Source organism: Heterodontus francisci, unplaced genomic scaffold, assembly GCF_036365525.1.
Source record: "Heterodontus francisci isolate sHetFra1 unplaced genomic scaffold, sHetFra1.hap1 HAP1_SCAFFOLD_606, whole genome shotgun sequence".
In the NCBI taxonomy this organism is placed as follows: Eukaryota; Metazoa; Chordata; class Chondrichthyes; order Heterodontiformes; family Heterodontidae; genus Heterodontus; species Heterodontus francisci.
In genome coordinates this window covers 627,689-645,950 of record NW_027140713.1, presented here as the reverse complement: position 1 = coordinate 645,950, position 18,262 = coordinate 627,689, and the positions used below count along the sequence as shown (strand labels likewise).

The 18,262-nt window shown below is 45.9% G+C and overlaps 1 protein-coding gene across 6 annotated transcripts in view; it reads left to right on the top strand.

The window, feature by feature from the left end:
* The window catches only part of LOC137360538 (beta-1,3-galactosyl-O-glycosyl-glycoprotein beta-1,6-N-acetylglucosaminyltransferase 3-like), a 76,012-nt gene that overhangs the window by 26,147 nt on the left and 31,603 nt on the right, over positions 1 to 18,262 (top strand). For 3 of the 6 annotated variants that reach the window (XR_010971917.1, XR_010971914.1, XM_068025940.1), the window contains exons 4-5: positions 6,049 to 6,122; positions 13,336 to 14,593. Coding sequence is in view for 1 of the 6 variants with exons in the window: in XM_068025940.1 (XP_067882041.1) it covers positions 13,820 to 14,593 (774 nt within the window). In the remaining 5 variants the exon portion in view is untranslated. Of the gene's footprint in view, positions 1 to 6,048; positions 6,123 to 7,690; positions 7,747 to 13,335; positions 14,594 to 18,262 lie in introns of those variants that run through there. The other 3 variants (XR_010971918.1, XR_010971916.1, XR_010971915.1) reach the window with 3 other exon arrangements.

Below are 18,262 nucleotides of genomic sequence, written 5' to 3'. Positions count from 1 at the left end.
GAAGGGTCACTGACCCGAAACGTTAACTCTGCTTCTCTTTTCACAGATGCTGCCAGACCTGCTGAGTGGTTCCAGCATTTCTTGTTTTTATTCCTTAAAATTATTTATGGATTCAGCTTCCACCATCTTCTTGGGCAGACCGTTCCAGATCCTGTCATCTCTCTGAATGAAAAAAAAAATCATCTTATGTCCCTTCGAAATCTTTTGCCAATGATTTTAAATCTATGACCTCGAGTTATTGACCCACTCACCAGAGAGAATAGTTTTTCTATCGACCTTTATTTACACACTACACAATACCAAGTCCAATATAACCTGTCCTGTGGTTGATTCAAGAACGTGCTGCTCGAAAAAAACTATCTCGAAAACAGTCTATGAACTCCTCACCCCGGCTACTACTGCCAATCTGATTTTTCCAGTTCATATGTAGGTTAAAATCACCCATGATTATTGCCATCCCTTTATCACAAGCACCCAATATTATTTCGTGTATACTTCGTCCTATATTGTGATTACTGTTCGGGTGCCTGTAGACCACTCCCACTCGTGTCTTCTTTCCCCTACTATTCCTCATCTCCACCCAAACCGATTCTACATCCTGATCTCCTGAACCAGGGTCATCTCTAACTATTGCACCAATGCCATCCTTGATTAAGAGTGCTACCCCTCCACCTTTACCTAGCTTCCTATTCTTCTTGAACGTCATATTACCCTCAATATTCAGGAACCAATCCTTGTCATTCTGCAGCCATGTCTCCATAATGGCTATCAGATCATATTTATTTTCATCAATGTGCGCTACTTTGTTATGAATGCTACTTGCGTTCAGTTATAGAGCCTTTAGTTTCGTCTTTTTGTTATCTTTGTAACATCTAGTCTTGACTGTTGGTGTACTATTACGTTTTTTTTCACTCTGTTCCTTCCTGCCATTCTCTGACCTTCATTTCCCAAATTATTATTCTGCTGTCCTGACTTGACTCTACACTTTGGTTTGCTATGACTACCCAAGCTTGATCCCTCACCCGCTTTAGTTTAAAGCCCTCTCTACTTCCCTAGTTTTTTTTTTAGAGATACAGCACTGAAACAGGCCCTTCGGCCCACCGAGTCTGTGCCGACTTTTAACCACCCATTTATACTAATCCTACACTAATCCCATATTCATACCACATCCTCACCTGTCCCTGTACAGTTTGCGAGAACACTGGTCCTAGCATGGTTCAGGTGCAGAGCATTCCAATGGTAGAGCGCCCACTTTCCCCAGTACTGGTGCCAGTGCCCCATGAACTGAAACCCGCCTCTCCCATACCAGTCTTTGAGCCACATATTCATTTCACTAATCACATGTGGCCTCTGCCAATTGGCACATGACTCAGGTAATAATCCAGAGATTATTACCTTTGTGGTTCTGCTCGTCAATTTAGTGCCTAGCTCCTCATCATGTCTAAGCAGAACCTCTTTCCTAGTCCTACCTATGTCGTTGGTACCTACATGGACCACGAAAACTGGATCTTCCCCCTCCCATTTCAAGTTCCTGTCCAGCCCTCAGCAGATGTCCCAAACCTTGGCACCGGTTAGGCAACACAGCCTGCTGGACTCATGCTCTTGGCTGCACAGTGCAGTGTCAATTCCCCTCACTATACCATTCCCTACGACCACTGCATTTTATTTTCTCCCCTCACTTGAATGGCTTCCTGTACCACAGTGCCATGGCCAGTCGCCTCATCCACCTTACAGACCTCGCTTTCATCCACACAGGTTGAGAGCACCTCAAACCTGTTTGACAATTGCAAAGTCTGAAACTCCTCCACTTCTGTCTGCTTTACCTGGTCCCTTTACCTGCCTCACTCACAGTCACATCCTCCTGTCCCTCACTACTGATCAAAACAGATGACCCTGTTCTAAAAGGTGTTACCGTCTTCTGGAACAAAATGTCCAGGTATTTCTCCCTTTCCCTTATAGAATCATAGAATCATGGAATCGTACAACATAGAAACAGGCTCTTTGGCCCACTGTGTCCATATCGACCATAATGCCTATCTATACTAATCCCATCTGCCTGCATTAATTGCATATCCCTCTATGCCTTGCTCATTCAGATGCCTCTTAAATGTTGCTACTGTTCCTGCCTCCACCACCTCCTCTGGCAGCTCATTCCAGATACCCACTATTCTTTGTCTGAAAAATTTACCCCATTGATCCCCTTTAAAGCTCCTCCCTCTCACCTTAAATCTATGCCCTCTAGTTTTAGTCACCCCTACCATGGGAAACAGAGTCGGGCTATCTACCCTATCTATGCCTCTCATAATTTTAGATACCTCTATCATGTCCCCTCTCAGCCTCCTTCGCTCCAGGAAAAAAAAGACCCAACCTATCCAATCTCTCTTTATAACCCAAGCCCTTCAAACCAAGCAACATCCTTGTGAATCTTTTCTGCACCCTCTCTAGCTTAATAACATCTTTCCTGTAGTGTGGCGACCAGAACTGCACACAGTACTCCAAATGCGGCCTAACCAACGTTATGTACAACTGTAACATGACGTCCCAACTCTTGTACTCAATGCCTCGGCCGATGAAGGCAAGCATGTCATACGCCGCCTTCACCACCCTGTCTACCTGTGTTGCCACTTTCAGGGAACAACGTACTTCCACCCCAAGGTCTCTCTGCTCAAGAACGCTCCTCAGGGCCCTGCCATTCACTGAATATGTCCTGCCCTGGTTTAACTTCCCAAAATGCATCACTTCACACTCGTCTGCATTAAATTCCATTTGCCACTCCCTTGCCCACTTTCCCAGTTGATCTATATCCTGTTGTAACCTTAGACAACCTTCCTCACTGTCCACTATACCACCAATTTTGGTGTCATCTGCAAACTTACTAATCATGCCCCTTACATTCACATCCAAGTCATTAATATATATGACAAACAACAGAGGACCCAGCACCGATCCCTATGGCACACCACTGGTCACCGGCCTCCAATCTGAAAAACAACCCTCCACTACCACCCTCTGCCTCCTATCACCAAGCCAATTTTGTATCCAATTTACTAGCTCACCCTGGATCCCATGTGTTCGAAACTTCTGGACCAGCCTACCATGCGGGACCTTGTCAAAGGCCTTGCTAAAGTCCATGTAGACAACGTCCATCGACCTGCCCTCGTCAATCCTCTTGGTCACCTCCTCAAAAAACTCAATCAAATTCGTGAGACATGATTTCCCACGCACAAAGCCATGCTGACTATCCCTAATCAGACCATGCCTTTCCAGATGCATATAAATCCTGTCTTTCAGAATCCCTTCCAATAACTTTCCGACCACTGATGTAAGGCTCACCGGCCTGTAGTTCCCTGGCTTATCCCTGCTGCCCTTCTTAAATAAAGGCACAACATTATCCTCCAGTCTTCTGGTACCTCACCCGTGGCTAACGATGATACAAAAATCTCTGCCAGGGCCCCAGCAATTTCCTCCCTTGCTTCCCATAGCGTCCTGAGATACACCTGGTCAGGCCCTGGGGATTTATCCACCTTAATGTGCTTCAATACCTCCAATACCTCCTCCTTTGTAATGTTGATATGCTCTAGGATATCGCTGGTCCCTCCCTTGAACTCACTAGCTTCCATGACCTTCTCCATGGTAAATACGGACGAGAAATATTCATTTAAGACCTCGCCCATTTCCCGTGGCTCCACACATAGATTGCCACATTGATCCTTAAGGGGACCTGCTCTCTCCCTAGCTACCCTTTTACTCTTAATTTACTTATATAATCTTTAAGGATTCTCCTTTATCTTATTTGCTAGGGAAATCTCATGGCCCCTTTTCACCCTCCTAATTTACTTCTTAAGTGTAGTCCTACATCCCCTATACTCCGAGGGACTCGCTCGATCATAGCTGCCTATACCTGACATATGCCTCCTTATTTGTCCTGACCAGGCCCTCAATATCCCTCGTCAACCAAGGTTTCCTAAACTTGCCAGTCTTGCACTTCCATCTAACAGGAACATGCTGGCCCTGAACTCTTCCTATCTTACTTTTAAAAGCCTCCCACTTGCCAGATGGCCTTTACCTGTAAAGAGCCTCTCCGATTCAACTTTTGAGAGTTCCTGTCTGATGTCATCGAAATTAGCCGTCACCCAATTTAGAACTTCAACTTGAGGACCGGTCCTATCCTTTTCCATAACTATCTTGAAGCTAATAGAGTTATGGTCACTGGCCCCAAAGTGCTCCCCCAGTGACACATCAACTGCCTGCCCATCCTCATTTCCTAAGAGGAGGTCGAGTGTCGCCCCTTCTCTAGCAGGGCCATCCACAGACTGCTTCAGAAAATTATCCTGGACACACTAAAAAATTCTTCCCCATCTGATCCCTTAGCACTAAGGCAGTCCCAGTCAATATTAGGGAAGTCAAAATCACCTACTATTACAACACTATAATTCCTGCACCTTATGTTGTGCAATGTTTGCAGTTCGGCTTCCAGATCAATAATCTTGATGCAGAATTCCCCTAGCTGCTTACACTTCCTGCAGACATGTTTGCCCTGAATTGTCTTGGCATCCAAAAGCTCCCACATACCGCAGCTGTAACACACCTGTCCTGTCATTGTTACTTATGCTATTAGTTAATTCACTTCAATTACTTAATTGCTTTCTTAATTAATTCCCCCACTGTTTCCCAATCTACTAAGCTTAACTAGTATTACAATATAAAAACCTTATAATTTGTAAAATTATCTGAGTTTTGAAAGATGAATGATAAAACACTCACCAACCAATCACCTATGTTGGAGTCAAATAAAGACTCACTAATTGCTGGAGGCTAAAAAAGATAGGAAAGCACCACTTCCCCCTCTTCACCGAATTCCCATGTGCACCAAATTCCAGCTTCATTCTGGCAATGTCTCACTCAGGCAAATGTCTCTTCTCACTGCACGTTCTGGAACCAGAGAGCAGGTTATATCAGATTTGGTAATGTATAATGTGACAGGGCTAATTCATGACCTCAGAGTAAAGGTAGCAGCGACCACAATATGATTGAATTTTACATCCAGTTTGAAAAAGAGTTGTGTGAGTCTAAGACTAGTATTTTAAACTTAAATAAGGGCAACTATGTGGGCATGAAAGCTGAGCTAGCCGAAGTAAAGGCTTACTAGGCTAGGATATAGATCAAGGCAGAAGTAGTGGCAGAGACTAAAGAGGATATTTCAGAATATGTATATTCCTACTATAAAGAAAAATTCCACAGGCAGGACCCACCATTCGTGTTCAACTAAAAAAGTTAAAGAAACTATCAAACTTAAGGAAAAGGCATATAATTGCACACAGATAAATGACAGGTCAGAGGATTGGTCAGAACGTAAAGAACGGTAGAGAATGACGAAAGGGTTAATCAGGAGAAAGAAATTTGAGAATGAGAGGACATGTAAAAACGGACAGCAAGAGTTTCTGCAAGTACTTAAAAAGGAAAAGAATAAGTAAAGTGAGTGTTGGCCCTCTAGAGAGTGAGAATGGGAGTTAATAGTAGATAATAAGGAAATAGCGGATGAAATGAATGAATATTTTGCTTCTGTCTTCACTATAGAGGATACAGAAACATTCTAGTAATAGCTGTAAATCAGGTGGTGGAAGGAAGAGAGGAACTTGGTGAAATTACAATCACTAGGAAAGCGGTACGGAGCAAACTGATGGCGCTGCGGGCTGACAAGTCCCCTGGTCCTGATTGACTTCATCCTAGGGTCTTAAAAGAGGTGGCTAATGAGGTAGTAGATGCGTTGCTGTTAATTTTTCAAAATTCGCTAGATTCTGGAAAGATTCCATCAGACTGGAAAGTAGCAAATAGCAAATATAACCCCTTTATTCAAGAACGGGGTGGGACAGCAAACAGGTAACTCTCGGCCAGTTAGCTTGATGTCTGTCATGGGGAAGGTGTTAGAATTGATCATTAAGGAGGCTATACCTGGGCAGTTAGAAAAACTCAAGGTAAACTGGAATAGTCAGCATGGTTTTGTGAAAGGGAGATCATGTTTAACCAATTTATTGGATTTCTTTGAAGGACTAACATGTGCCGTGGATAAAGGGGAGCCTGTTGACATACTACACTTGGATTTCCAGAAGGCATTTGACAAGGTGCTGTATAAAAAGTTATTGCACAAAGTAGGAGCTCATGGTGTAGGGGGTAACATATTAGCATGGATAGAAGATTGGCTGGCTGGCAGAAAACAGAGACTATGCTTAAATGGGTCCTTTTCTGATTGGAAGAACGTGACGAGTGGAGTCCTGCAGGGGTTTGTGCTGGGGCCTCAACTTTTTACAATTTATATCAATGACTTAGATGAGGGGAGCAATGGCATGGTAGGTCAATTTGTAAATGGCACAAAGATAGGGAGGAACGTATGTTGTGAAAGGGACATAAAGAGCTTGAAGACCAATCTAGATAAGTTGAGTGAGTGGGAAAAAATCTGCAGATGGAGTATAATGTGGGAAAAGGTGAAGTTGTTCACTTTGGCAGGAAGAATAAAAAAACAGGGTGTGACATAAATGCAGAAGGACTGCAGCACTCCCAGGTGTGGAAGGATCTAGGTGTTCTAGTGCATGAATCACAAAAAGTTAGTATACAGGTACAGCAAGTCATACAGAAGGCTAATGGAATGCTATCCTTTATTACGAGAGGAATTGAAAATAAAAGTAAGGATGTTATGCTTCAGTTATACAGGCCATTGGTGAGATCACATCTTGAATACTATATGCAGTTTTGGTCTCCTTATTTAAGAAAGGATGTGAATGTGTTGGAGGCGGTTACAAGATTGATACCTGGAGTGAGCAGGTTGTCTTATGAGGAACCACTGGACAGACTGGGCTTGTTTTCACTAGAGTTTAGAAGAGTGAGGGGAGACTTGATTGAAGTATATAAGATCCTGAATGATCTTGACAAGGTGGATGTAGAAAGGATATTTCCTGTTGTGGGTGAGTCCAGAACTAGGGGTCTCTGTTTGAAATTAGGGATCGCCCTTTTAGGACAGAGATGGGGAAAATTTCTTCTCTCAGGGTTATACGACTTTGGAACTCTCGGCCTCAGAAGTGATGGAGGGAGTAGTCATTGTATATTTTTAAGCAGAGGTAGATAGATTCTTGGTCGGGAACGGAATCAAAGGTTATCGGGGGTAAATGGGAGTGTGGAATTCGAGACACAAACAGATCAGCCATGATCTTATTGAATGGCGGAGCAGGCTAGAGGGGCCGAGTGGCCTACGTCTGCTCCTAATTCGTACGTTCGTATGTTGGTACACAGTCATGGATCTTCGAATTTGTTTAACAGCCTGATCAACCTGTCCTGCTATATTCAATGATTTGTACATCTGAACCCCCGAGTCTCTCCGCTCCTGCACCACCTTTAAAACTGCAGCGACCACGGAGAAGACTCGGAGGGTGGAGTTCCAGACCGGTAAGTATAAAAAAACTTACCTCGGGGATTCGCGGCCTTCATCCTCGGAGAAGACTCGGAGGGTGGAGTTCCGGACCGGTAAGTACAAAAAACTTACCTCGGCGATTCGCGGCCTACATCCAGGGAGAAGACTCGGAGGGCGGAGTTCCGGACCGGCATGTATAAAAAACTTACCTTGGGGATTCACGGCCTTCATCCAAGGAGAAGACTCGGAGGACGGAGTTCCAGCCCGGCAAGTATAAAAAACTTACCTCAGGGATTTGCGGCCGACTTCCAGGGAGAAGACTTGGAGGGCGGAGTTCCGGACCAGTAAGTATAAAAAATTTACCTCTGGGAAAAAAACTGAAAAATTCGCTGGAAAGCTGTGACCTGATTGGCTGGTAGGGAATTTGTACTGAATTCGAAAATAAAACATTGATAAAAATTGATTAAAACCTTAATTAACTAGTTAATAAGTAGAGTAACTAAACTAGAGGGAGGAGATTACTGTATTTCGTTAGCATTTAATATTTATCGTAGAAATCTAGCACTAGGAACCATATAGTTAATTGTAACATAATTTAGTAAGGATTTAATATTTATTTTAAATTAATTTATTAATTATTGCTAGAAATGACAGTTAGAGGGGTGAAGTGCTTCACCTGTGAGATGTGGGAGGTCCGTGACGCTTCCAGCGTGCCGGACGACTACATCTGCAGGAAGTGTACCCAGTTGCAGCTCCTCACAGACCGCATGGATCGGTTGGAGCAGCAACTGGATGCACTTAGGAGCATGCAGGTGGCGGAAAGTGTCATAGACAGGAGTTTTAGAGAAGTGGTTACACCCAAGGTGCAGGCAGATAGATGGGTGACCGCTAGAAGGGGCAGGCAGTCAGTGCAGGAATCCCCTGTGGCTGTCCCCCTCTCTAACAAGTATACCATTTTGGATACTGTTGGGGAGGATGGCCTATCAGGGGAAAACAACAGCAGCAGCCAGAGCAGTGGCACCACGGCTGGTACTGTTGTTCAGCAGGGAGGGACAAAGCACAGAAGAGCAACAGTTATAGGGGACTCTACAGTCAGGGGCACAGATAGGTGCTTCTGTGGACGTGAAAGAGACTCCAGGATGGTATGTTGCCTCCCTGGTGCCAGGGTCAAGGATGTCTCTGCACGGACAGAAGGCATTCTGAAGGGGGAGGGTGAACAGCCAGAGGTTGTGGTATACATCGGTACCAATGACATAGGCAGGAAGAGTGACGAAGTCCTGCAGGGGGAGTTTAGGCAGTTAGGTAGAAAGTTAAAAAACAGGACCTCTAGGGTTGTAATGTCAGGATTACTCCCTGTGCCACGTGCCAGTGAGGCTAGAAATAGGAAGATAGTGCAGCTAAACACGTGGCTGAACAGCTGGTGTAGGAGGGAGGGTTTTAGATATCTGGATCATTGGGACCTCTTGAGGGACAGATGGGACCTGTACAAGAAGGATGGGTTGCATCTAAACTGGAGGGGCACAAATATCCTGGCTGCGAGGTTTGCTAGCATCACTCGGGAAGGTTTAAACTAGTGTGGTAGGGGGGTGGGAACCAGAGCAGTAGAACAGCAGGTGAAATAAATGAGGGGGAACGAGTAAATAAGGCCAGTAAGACTAAGAGGAAGAGCAGGCAGGGAGATGTTGCGGAGAACAGCGGGACTGGTGGTCTGAAGTGCATTTGTTTCAATGCAAGAAGTATAACAGGTAAGGCAGATGATCTTAGAGCTTGGATTAGTACTTGGAACTATGATGTTGTTGCTATTACAGAGACTTGGTTGAGGGAAGGACAGGATTGGCAGCTAAATGTTCTGGGATTTAGAAGCTTCAGGCGGGATAGAGAGGGATGTAGAAGGGGTGGGGGAGTTGCATTACTGGTTAAGGAGAATATCACAGCTGTACTGCAGGAGGACACCTCAGAGAGGTCATGCAGCGAGGCAATATGGGTGGAGCTCAGGAATAGGAAGGGTGCAGTCATGATGTTGGGGGTTTACTACAGGCCTGCCAACTGCCAGCGGGAGGTAGAGGAGCAGATATGTAGACAGATTTTGGAAAGATGTAAAGGTAACAGGGTTGTAGTGGTGGGTGATTTTAACTTCCCCTATATTGACTGGGACTCAGTTAGTGCTAGGGGCTTGGATGGGGCAGAGTGTATAAGGAGCATCCAGGAGGGCTTCTTGAAACAATATGTAGATAGTCCAACTAGGGATGGGGCCGTACTGGACCTGGTATTGGGGAATGAGTGGTCGAAGTTTCAGTAGGGGAGTATTTCGGGAACAGTGACCATAATTCCATAAGTTTTAAGATACTCGTGGATAAGGATAAGAGTAGTCCTCGGGTGAAGGTGCTAAATTGGGGGAAGGCTAATTATAACAATATTAGGCAGGAACTGAAGAATTTAGATTGGGGGCGGCTGTTTGAAGGTAAATCAACATCTGACATGTGGGAGTCTTTCAAACGTTAGTTGATTAGAATCCAGGACCGGCATGTTCCTGTGAGGAAGAAAGACAAGTTTGGCAAGTTTCGGGAACCTTGGATAACATGGGATATTGTGAGCCTAGTCAAAAAGAAAAAGGAAGCATTTGTAAGGGCTGGAAGACTAGGAACAGACGAATCCCTTGAGGAATATAAAGACAGTAGGAAGGAACTTAAGCAAGGAGTCAGGAGGGCTAAAAGGGGTCATGAAAAGTCATTGGCAAACAGGAAACTCCCAAGGCTTTTTATACGTATATAAAGAGCAAGAGGGTAACCAGGGAAAGGGTTGGCCCACTCAAGGACAGAGGAGGGAATCTAAATGTGGAGCCAAAGGAAATGGGCGAGGTAATAAATGAGTACTTTGCATCAGTGTTCACCAAAGAGAAGGACTTGGTGGATGTTGAGTCTACGGAAGGGAGTGTAGATAGTCTGGGTCATGTCGTTATCAAAAAGGAGGAGGTGGTGGGCGTCTTGCAAAGCATTAAGGTAGATAAGTCACCAGGGCCTGATGGAATTTACCCCAGAATACTGAGGGAGGCAAGGGAAGAAATTGCTGGGGCCTTGACAGAAATCTTTGTATCCTCATTGGCTACAGGTGAGGTCCCAGAGGACTGGAGAATAGCCAATGTTGTTCCTTTGTTAAAGAAGGGTAGCAAGGATAATCCAGGAAATTATAGGCCGGTGAGCCTTACGTCAGTGGTAGGGAAATTATTAGAGAGGATTCTTCGGGACAGGATCTGCTCCCATTTGGAAACAAACAAACTTATTAGCGAGAGGCAGCATGGTTTTGTGAAGGGGAGGTCATGTCTCACTAACTTGATTGAGTTTTTTGAGGAAGTGACAAAGATGATTGATGAGGGAAGGGCATTGGATGTTATCTATATGGACTTCAGTAAAGCCTTTGACAAGGTCCCTCAAGGCAGACTGGTACAAAAGGTGAAGTCACACGGGATCAGAGGTGAGCTGGCAAGATGGATACAGAACTGGCTCGGTCATAGAAGACAGAGGGTAGCAGTGGAAGGGTGTTTTTCTGAATGGAGGGATGTGACTAGTGGTGTTCCGCAGGGATCAGTGCTGGGACCTTTGCTGTTTGTAGTATATATAAATGATTTGGAGGAAAATGTAGCTGGTCTGATTAGTAAGTTTGCAGACAGCACAAAGGTTGGTGGAGTTGCGGATAATGATGAGGGTTGTCAGAGGATACAGCAAGATTTAGATCGGTTGGAGACTTGGTCGGATAAATGGCAGATGTAGTTTAATCCGGACAAATGTGAGGTAATGCATTTTGGAAGGTCTAATGCAGGTGGGAGGTATACAGTAAATGGCAGAACCCTTAGGAGTATTGACAGGCAGAGAAATCTGGGCATATAGGTCCACAGGTCACTGAAAGTGGCAACGCGGGTGGATAAGGTAGTCAAGAAGGCATACGGCATACTTGCCTTCATCGGTCGGGGCATAGAGTATAAAAATTGGCAAGTCATGTTGCAGCTGTACAGAACTTTAGTTCGGCCACACTTAGAATATTGCATACAATTCTGGTCGCCACACTACCAGAAGGACGTGGAGGCTTTGGAGAGGGTACGGAAGAGGTTTACCAGGATGTTGCCTGGTCTGGAGGGCATTAGCTATGAGGAGAGGTTGGATAGACTCCGATTGTTTTCACTGGAATGACAGAGGTGGGGGGGGGGGGGCGACATGATAGAGGTTTACAAAGTTATGAGCGGCATGGACAGAGTGGATAGTCAGAAGCTTTTTTCCAGGGTGGAAGAGTCAGTTACTAGGGGACATAGCTTTAAGGTGAGAGGGGCAAAGTTTAGAGGGGATGTGCAAGGCAAGTTCTTTACACAGAGGGTGGTGAGTGCCTGGAACTTGCTGCCGGGGGAGGTGGTGGAAGCAGGTATGATAGCGACGTTTAAGAGACATCTTGACAAATACATGAATAGGATGGGAATAGAAGGATATGGGCCCCAGAAATGCAGATGGTGTTAGTTTAGGCAGGCATCAAGATCGGCGCAGGCTTGGAGGGCCGAATGGCCTGTTTCTGTGCTGTACTGTTCTTTTTCCTTTGAAACAATGCTTTGTGACACATTCCACACAGCTTCTCAGCAGGGTCTGGAGGTGAAGCTAGAACCTCCGAACCCAGCGAATTCAATCTCTTCCTTTTTCACTTTTAAACACAGAAACCCATTGAAAGTCCGGAGCATAAAACAGATTAGGATTATAGAATCCGGGCTCAGCCCAGCCTCAAGGCCAATTTTGAAGTCCCAAACTCGGAGCAGGCCGGGATCTGGATCTGACAGACCTGTGACTCTGTGCAGACACTGGGTGCACTTGTAATACCTGATCGTGAAGAGTGATAGTCTCGTTTTATCACATCCCATCAATAGGTTATCATTTGGTTTGGGATTGTTTCCACTTAAACCTGTAGGATATCAATCAGAATGGGACTCGGACTAGACCCATTTTAATCGACAGGAAATCAACAATTTCAGATCATAATCTCTGCCCCTGATTTTTATTTCCTTTTGAGGTTAGTTTTTGTTTTCAGACGGTATCTGTTGGAGATGTTTCTGTTATTCCCAGGTACACCTCCTCTCGACCCAACCTTTGTTTCTTTCATCGTTCCAATACCATTTCCTTTCTCCCTGCACCAACATCCTTTTTTTTCCATTTAATCTGTGCTGCCTCCTGCCCTATCACATGTCTTCCCTTTCTTCACCACCACCCATTTCCTGCTTTGTTTAAAAAGTTAAGTCTCAAATTACTCACAATTCTGAGGAGGGGTCAATGGCCTGAAATAATATAAAAGCAAAATACTGCAGATGCTGGAAATCTGAAATAAAATGAGAAAATTCTGGAAATACTCAGCAGATCAGGCAGCATCTAGAGAGAGAGAAGCAGAGTTACCGTTTCAGGTCTGTGCCCTTGCCTTGGGCAGTTCTGATGCTGCCTGAGGCTATTTCCAGCACTTTCTGTTTCTATCCCCATTTCCCTCTCTACTGTAGCTAAGCAGGTTTGTAGTCTAAGCATTTAATGAAGCATGCCTCATATGCCCAGATGTATTTTATGCCAGGCTCATATCCAACAATCTCGTTTTTTTTTTGATACAATCTGTCCAAAATCCATTCCAAACATCCTATGTGTATCCATCAAGCAACGTCTCTAACTCAGAACATCCGGTTATTATCACATTGTGGTCTGGGAAAGTTTATTGTGCGCACATTGACTGCCGTGTTTCCAACATTACAAAATATAACTACACTTCAGCACATTTATTTGACTGTAAAGCGGGTTGGGCCGACTTCCGGTCTTGCAAGGCGTTATAGAAATGCAAGTCTTTCTCTGTTTTCTCTCCTGTGTGTGACATATGCTCTCTTGTTCTGGATTCTGTGAAACGTGCCAGTGTTTTTCTTCTTACAGTTTAGCGTCTGGAGTCCTTTAAAAGATCTCTCCGCACCTTTACAGAAAGCTCCAAGTTACGTGGAAACTGTGCACATGACGGATACCAGTTACATGACGGAGAAACCTATTGCCAGAACCTTTGTGAAAAGATGATCCGATTCCTGCAGCAAGAAGCTGAGACGCTGAGCACCACACAAAGGCAGAGACAGCGAGAGTGGGCGAAGGTGTCAAGTCCGACCGAACACAGAGAAGGGAGGATAAGCCACCAAGGATCAGGTGGGAGCTGTCGAACAGGGGCATCCGGCTGCACCCCAATGAATTCACACTTGCATCAGATTTGAATTCATCAGGTACCTGAGCCTTTGGAACTCAAGTTTATTCAAATTCTTGGAACGAAATGTCTCCTTTCCAAGACTACAGATCCTCAGTTTGCACATCTGCATAAGAACTCTACCTGGAAATTAGATTATATGAAAACTTCAAAGACACCCGCGGAAGAGCGATGAGAAAGTTGGCTCCATGCGTTTCCAGGCGGCTAAGACTGCGCTCAATCCTATGCGCACTCTCCCTGACTTTCCTTTATCGATATTTTTGCCAGGGGGCAAATCTGTCAGTGCACAGTTGGAAAACACCTAACCTGAAGCCAGTTTACCGGGCGAGGTATGAACCCCTTGAGCTGTCAGAAAAGAACTCGAGCTGTTGGAAGATAATTCGTGGTGATCCAGAAGCCGTTCAAACCGCTCTTTTAAAGTCGATCACAATCGCAAACAAACATCGAGTTTTCACTGAAATTGATTATTTATCGATGACCAGAGACTGTGATTCTTTAGTTAAAAACCGCAAGTACATCACTTTCCCCTTAAGTGCTGAGGAACGTGATTTCCCTCTGGCCTATTCTATGGTGATCAATAAAAACATTGAGATGTTTGAGAGGCTCCTCAGAGGCATCTATGCTCCTCAGAATGTGTACTGTGTCCACGTGGACAAGAAGTCTCCAAAGCCGTTTCACTCTGCGGTTCAGGCCATCGCTTCCTGCTTCAGTAATGTCTTCGTTGTCCGAAAATTGGAGTCGGTGATATACGCCTCATGGTCCAGAGTTCAGGCTGATCTGAACTGTATGGAGGAATTGTTGCAGAACTCTGTCCCGTGGAGATACCTCATCAATATCTGTGGGCAAGACTTTCCAATGAAAACCAACCGTGAGATTGTTCACAGTCTCATGGCCAAGAACGGCACAAATGTTATCGAGTCAGACCCTCCACCAGCATACAAACAGGTAAATGAGTCAGCTTAGTGTCGAGTGTCTATCCATCCTGCTTTCCATCCATCGTTCTCTCCATTCATCCTTCTCTCCATTCATCCTTCTCTCCATTCATCCTTCTCTCCATTCATCCTTCTCTCCATTCATCCTTCATTTCCAGTCATCCAAGAGCAAAATACTGCAGTTGCTGGAAATCTGAAATTAAAAACAGAAAATGCTGGAAATACTCAGCAGGTCTGGCAGCATCCGGGGAGAGAGAAGCAGAGTTAACGTTTCAGGACAGTGAGCTTTCGTCAGAACTGGGAAAAGTTAGAAGTATAACAGGTTTCAAGCAAGTGAAAGGGGGATGGGAAGAAAGAACAAAAGTGAGGATCTATGATAGGGTGAAAGGCAGGAGAGATTACGTGACAAAAGCGATGTTGGTGCGAGGCAAAAGGAGATGGTAATTGGAGAGGCAAAGGACAAAATATATGTCCAGAGGAAGTGTCACTGAGAAAGCAGAATAACCACCAACATTTGCTGTCAAAACAAAGGGGGGCAGAGGTGGGGGAGGAAACTTCAGGACTTAATCTTGTGTTCAATAATTTTAGATAATTTTCCTTCACCCCTTTTTGTTTTAACAACAGCTGTTAGTAGGGACTCTGTCTCCCCGAGCCACTCTGTCTCCCCACGTCACTCTGTCTCCCCATGTCACTCTGTCTCCCCTCGTCACTCTGTCTCCCCTCGTCACTCTGTCTCCCCTAGCCACTCTGTCTCCCCTAGCCACTCTGTCTACCCTCGTCACTCTGTCTCCCCTCGTCACTCCGTCTCCCCTCGTCACTCCGTCTCCCCTCGTCACTCCGTCTCCCCTCGTCACTCCGTCTCCCCTCGTCACTCCGTCTCCCCTCGTCACTCCGTCTCCCCTCGTCACTCCGTCTCCCCTCGTCACTCCGTCTCCCCTCGTCACTCCGTCTCCCCTCGCCACTCCGTCTCCCCTCGCCACTCCGTCTCCCCTCGCCACTCCGTCTCCCCTCGCCACTCCGTCTCCCCTCGCCACGCCGTCTCCCCTCGCCACGCCGTCTCCCCTCGCCACTCCGTCTCCCCTCGCCACTCCGTCTCCCCTCGCCACTCCGTCTCCCCTCGCCACGCCGTCTCCCCTCGCCACGCCGTCTCCCCTCGCCACGCCGTCTCCCCTCGCCACTCCGTCTACCCTCGCCACGCCGTCTACCCTCGCCACGCCGTCTACCCTCGCCACGCCGTCTCCCCGCGTCACGCCGTCTCCCCTCGCCACGCCGTCTCCCCTCGCCACGCCGTCTCCCCTCGCCACTCTGTCTCCCCTAGCCACCATTCATTGGGTAAAGAAGTTTGTTCTGAATTCCATATTGGATTTCTTGGTGACTGCCCTATATTGATAGACTCTAGTTATGCGCTTCCCCACACAAAGAAATATTTTGAAGTCATCGAGTCATCCATGGCATATAAAGAGGCCATTCAGCCCATCGAGTCCGTGCCAACTCTCTGCAGAGCAATCCAGTCAGTCCCACTCCTTCACTTGATCCTTGTAGCCCTGCAAGTTTAGTTCCTTCAAGTGTCCATCCAATTTCCTCTTGAAATCATTGATTGCCTCCACTTCCACCACTCTCATGGGCGGGGAATTTCAGGACATTACTACTCATTGCGTAAAAGAAGGTTTTCCTAACATGCTCCCTGCATCCCGTCCAAAACCTTCAATCTGTGTCCGCTAGTCTTTGCGCCATCAGTTAATGGAACAGTTTTTGCTTGCCTAACTTATCTTTTTTTTTTATTCGTTCCTGGGGCTTGGGCATCACTGGCCAGGCCAGCATTTATTGCCCATCCCTAATTGCCCTTGAGAAGGTGGTGGTGAGCTGCCTTCTTGAACCGCTGCAGTCCATGTGGGGTAGGTACACCCACAGTGCTGTTAGGAAGAGAGTTCCAGGATTTTGACCCAGCGACAGTGAAGGAACGGCGATATAGTTCCAAGTCAGGATGGTGTGTGGAGGGGAACTTACAAGTGGTGGTGTTCTCATGCATCTGCTGCTCTTGCCCTTCTCGGTGTTAGAGGTCGAAGGTTTGGAAGGTGCTGTCTAAGGATCCTTTCTGCATTGCTGCAGTGAATTTTGTAAATAGTACACAATGCAGTTAGTGTGTGTCGGTGGTGAAAGGAGTGAATGTTTGTGGATGGGGTACCAATCAAGTGGGCTGCTTTGTCCAGATGATGTCGAGTTTCTTAAGTGTTGTTGGAGCTACATCCATCCAGGCAAGTGGTGAGTATTCCATTGCACACCTGACTTATGTCTTGGAGTCACGAGGTGAGTTACTCACCGCAGGATTCCTAACCCCTGACCTGCTCTTGTAGCCACGGAATTTATATGGCTGCTTCAGTTCAGCTTCTGGTCAATGGTAACGCCAAGGATGCTGATAATTGGGGATTTAGCAATTGTAATACCATTGAATGACAAGGGGAGATGGTTGGGGTCTCTCTTGTTGGAGACAGTCACTGCCTGGCACTTGTGTGGCGCAAATGTTACTTGCCACTTATCAGCCCAAGCCTGGATATTGTCCAGGTCTTGCTGCATTTCTACACGGACTGCTTTAATATCTGAGGAGTCACAAATGGTGCTGAACGTTGTCCAATAATCAGCGAACATCCTCACTTCTGAACTTACGATTGAAGGAATCTCAGCTTGTCATAATCTTGTACACCTCTATCAAATCCTCCATCAAGCTCTGCTCCAGGGAGAACAACCCCAACCTTTCCAATATAGCCTTGTAACTAAAATCCTCCATCCCTGGAACCATTCTGGTAAATCTCCTCTGCACCTGCTCAAGGACGCTCACTTCCTGCCTAAAGTTCGGTGACCAGAAATGGACACAATACTCTATTGGGAGCCTAACCAGAGCGTTATGAAGGTTAACAGGTTAACTGTTAAAGGTTAACTGTTCACAATATATATCAATGATTTGGATATGGGGACCAAATGTAGTATTTCCAAGTTCGCAGATGACACAAAACTAGGTGGGAATGTGTGTTGTGAGGAAGATGCAAAGCCGCTTCAAGGGGATTTGGACAGACTTAGAGAGCGTGCAACAATGAGGCAGATGGAATATAATGCAGTGGTTAGCACTGCAGCCTCACAGCTCCAGGGACCCGGGTTCGATTCCTGGTACTGCCTGTGTGGAGTCTGCAAGTTCTCCCTGTGTCTGCGTGGGTTTTCTCCGGGTGCTCCGGTTTCCTCCCACAAGCCAAAAGACTTGCAGGTTGGTAGGTAAATTGGCCATTATAAATTGTCACTAGTATAGGTAGGTGGTAGGGAAATATAGGGACAGGTGGGGATGTTTGGTAGGAATATGGGATTAGTGTAGGATTAGTATAAGTGGGTGGTTGATGGTCGGCACTGACTCGGTGGGCCGAAGGGCCTGTTTCAGTGCTGTATCTCTAATCTAATCTAAAAAAAATCTAATGTGGAAAATGTGAGGTTATCCACTTTTGGTCGGAGGAATAGATGTGCAGAGTATTTCTTAAATGGTAAGAGATTAGAAAGTGTAGATATACAAAGGGACCTGGGTGTCCCCATCAATAAGTCACTGAAAGCTAACATGCAGGTGCAGCAAGCAATTACGAAGGCTAAGAGTATGTCAGCTTTTACCGCAAGAGGGTTTGAGTACAGGAGTGGTGAAGTCTTG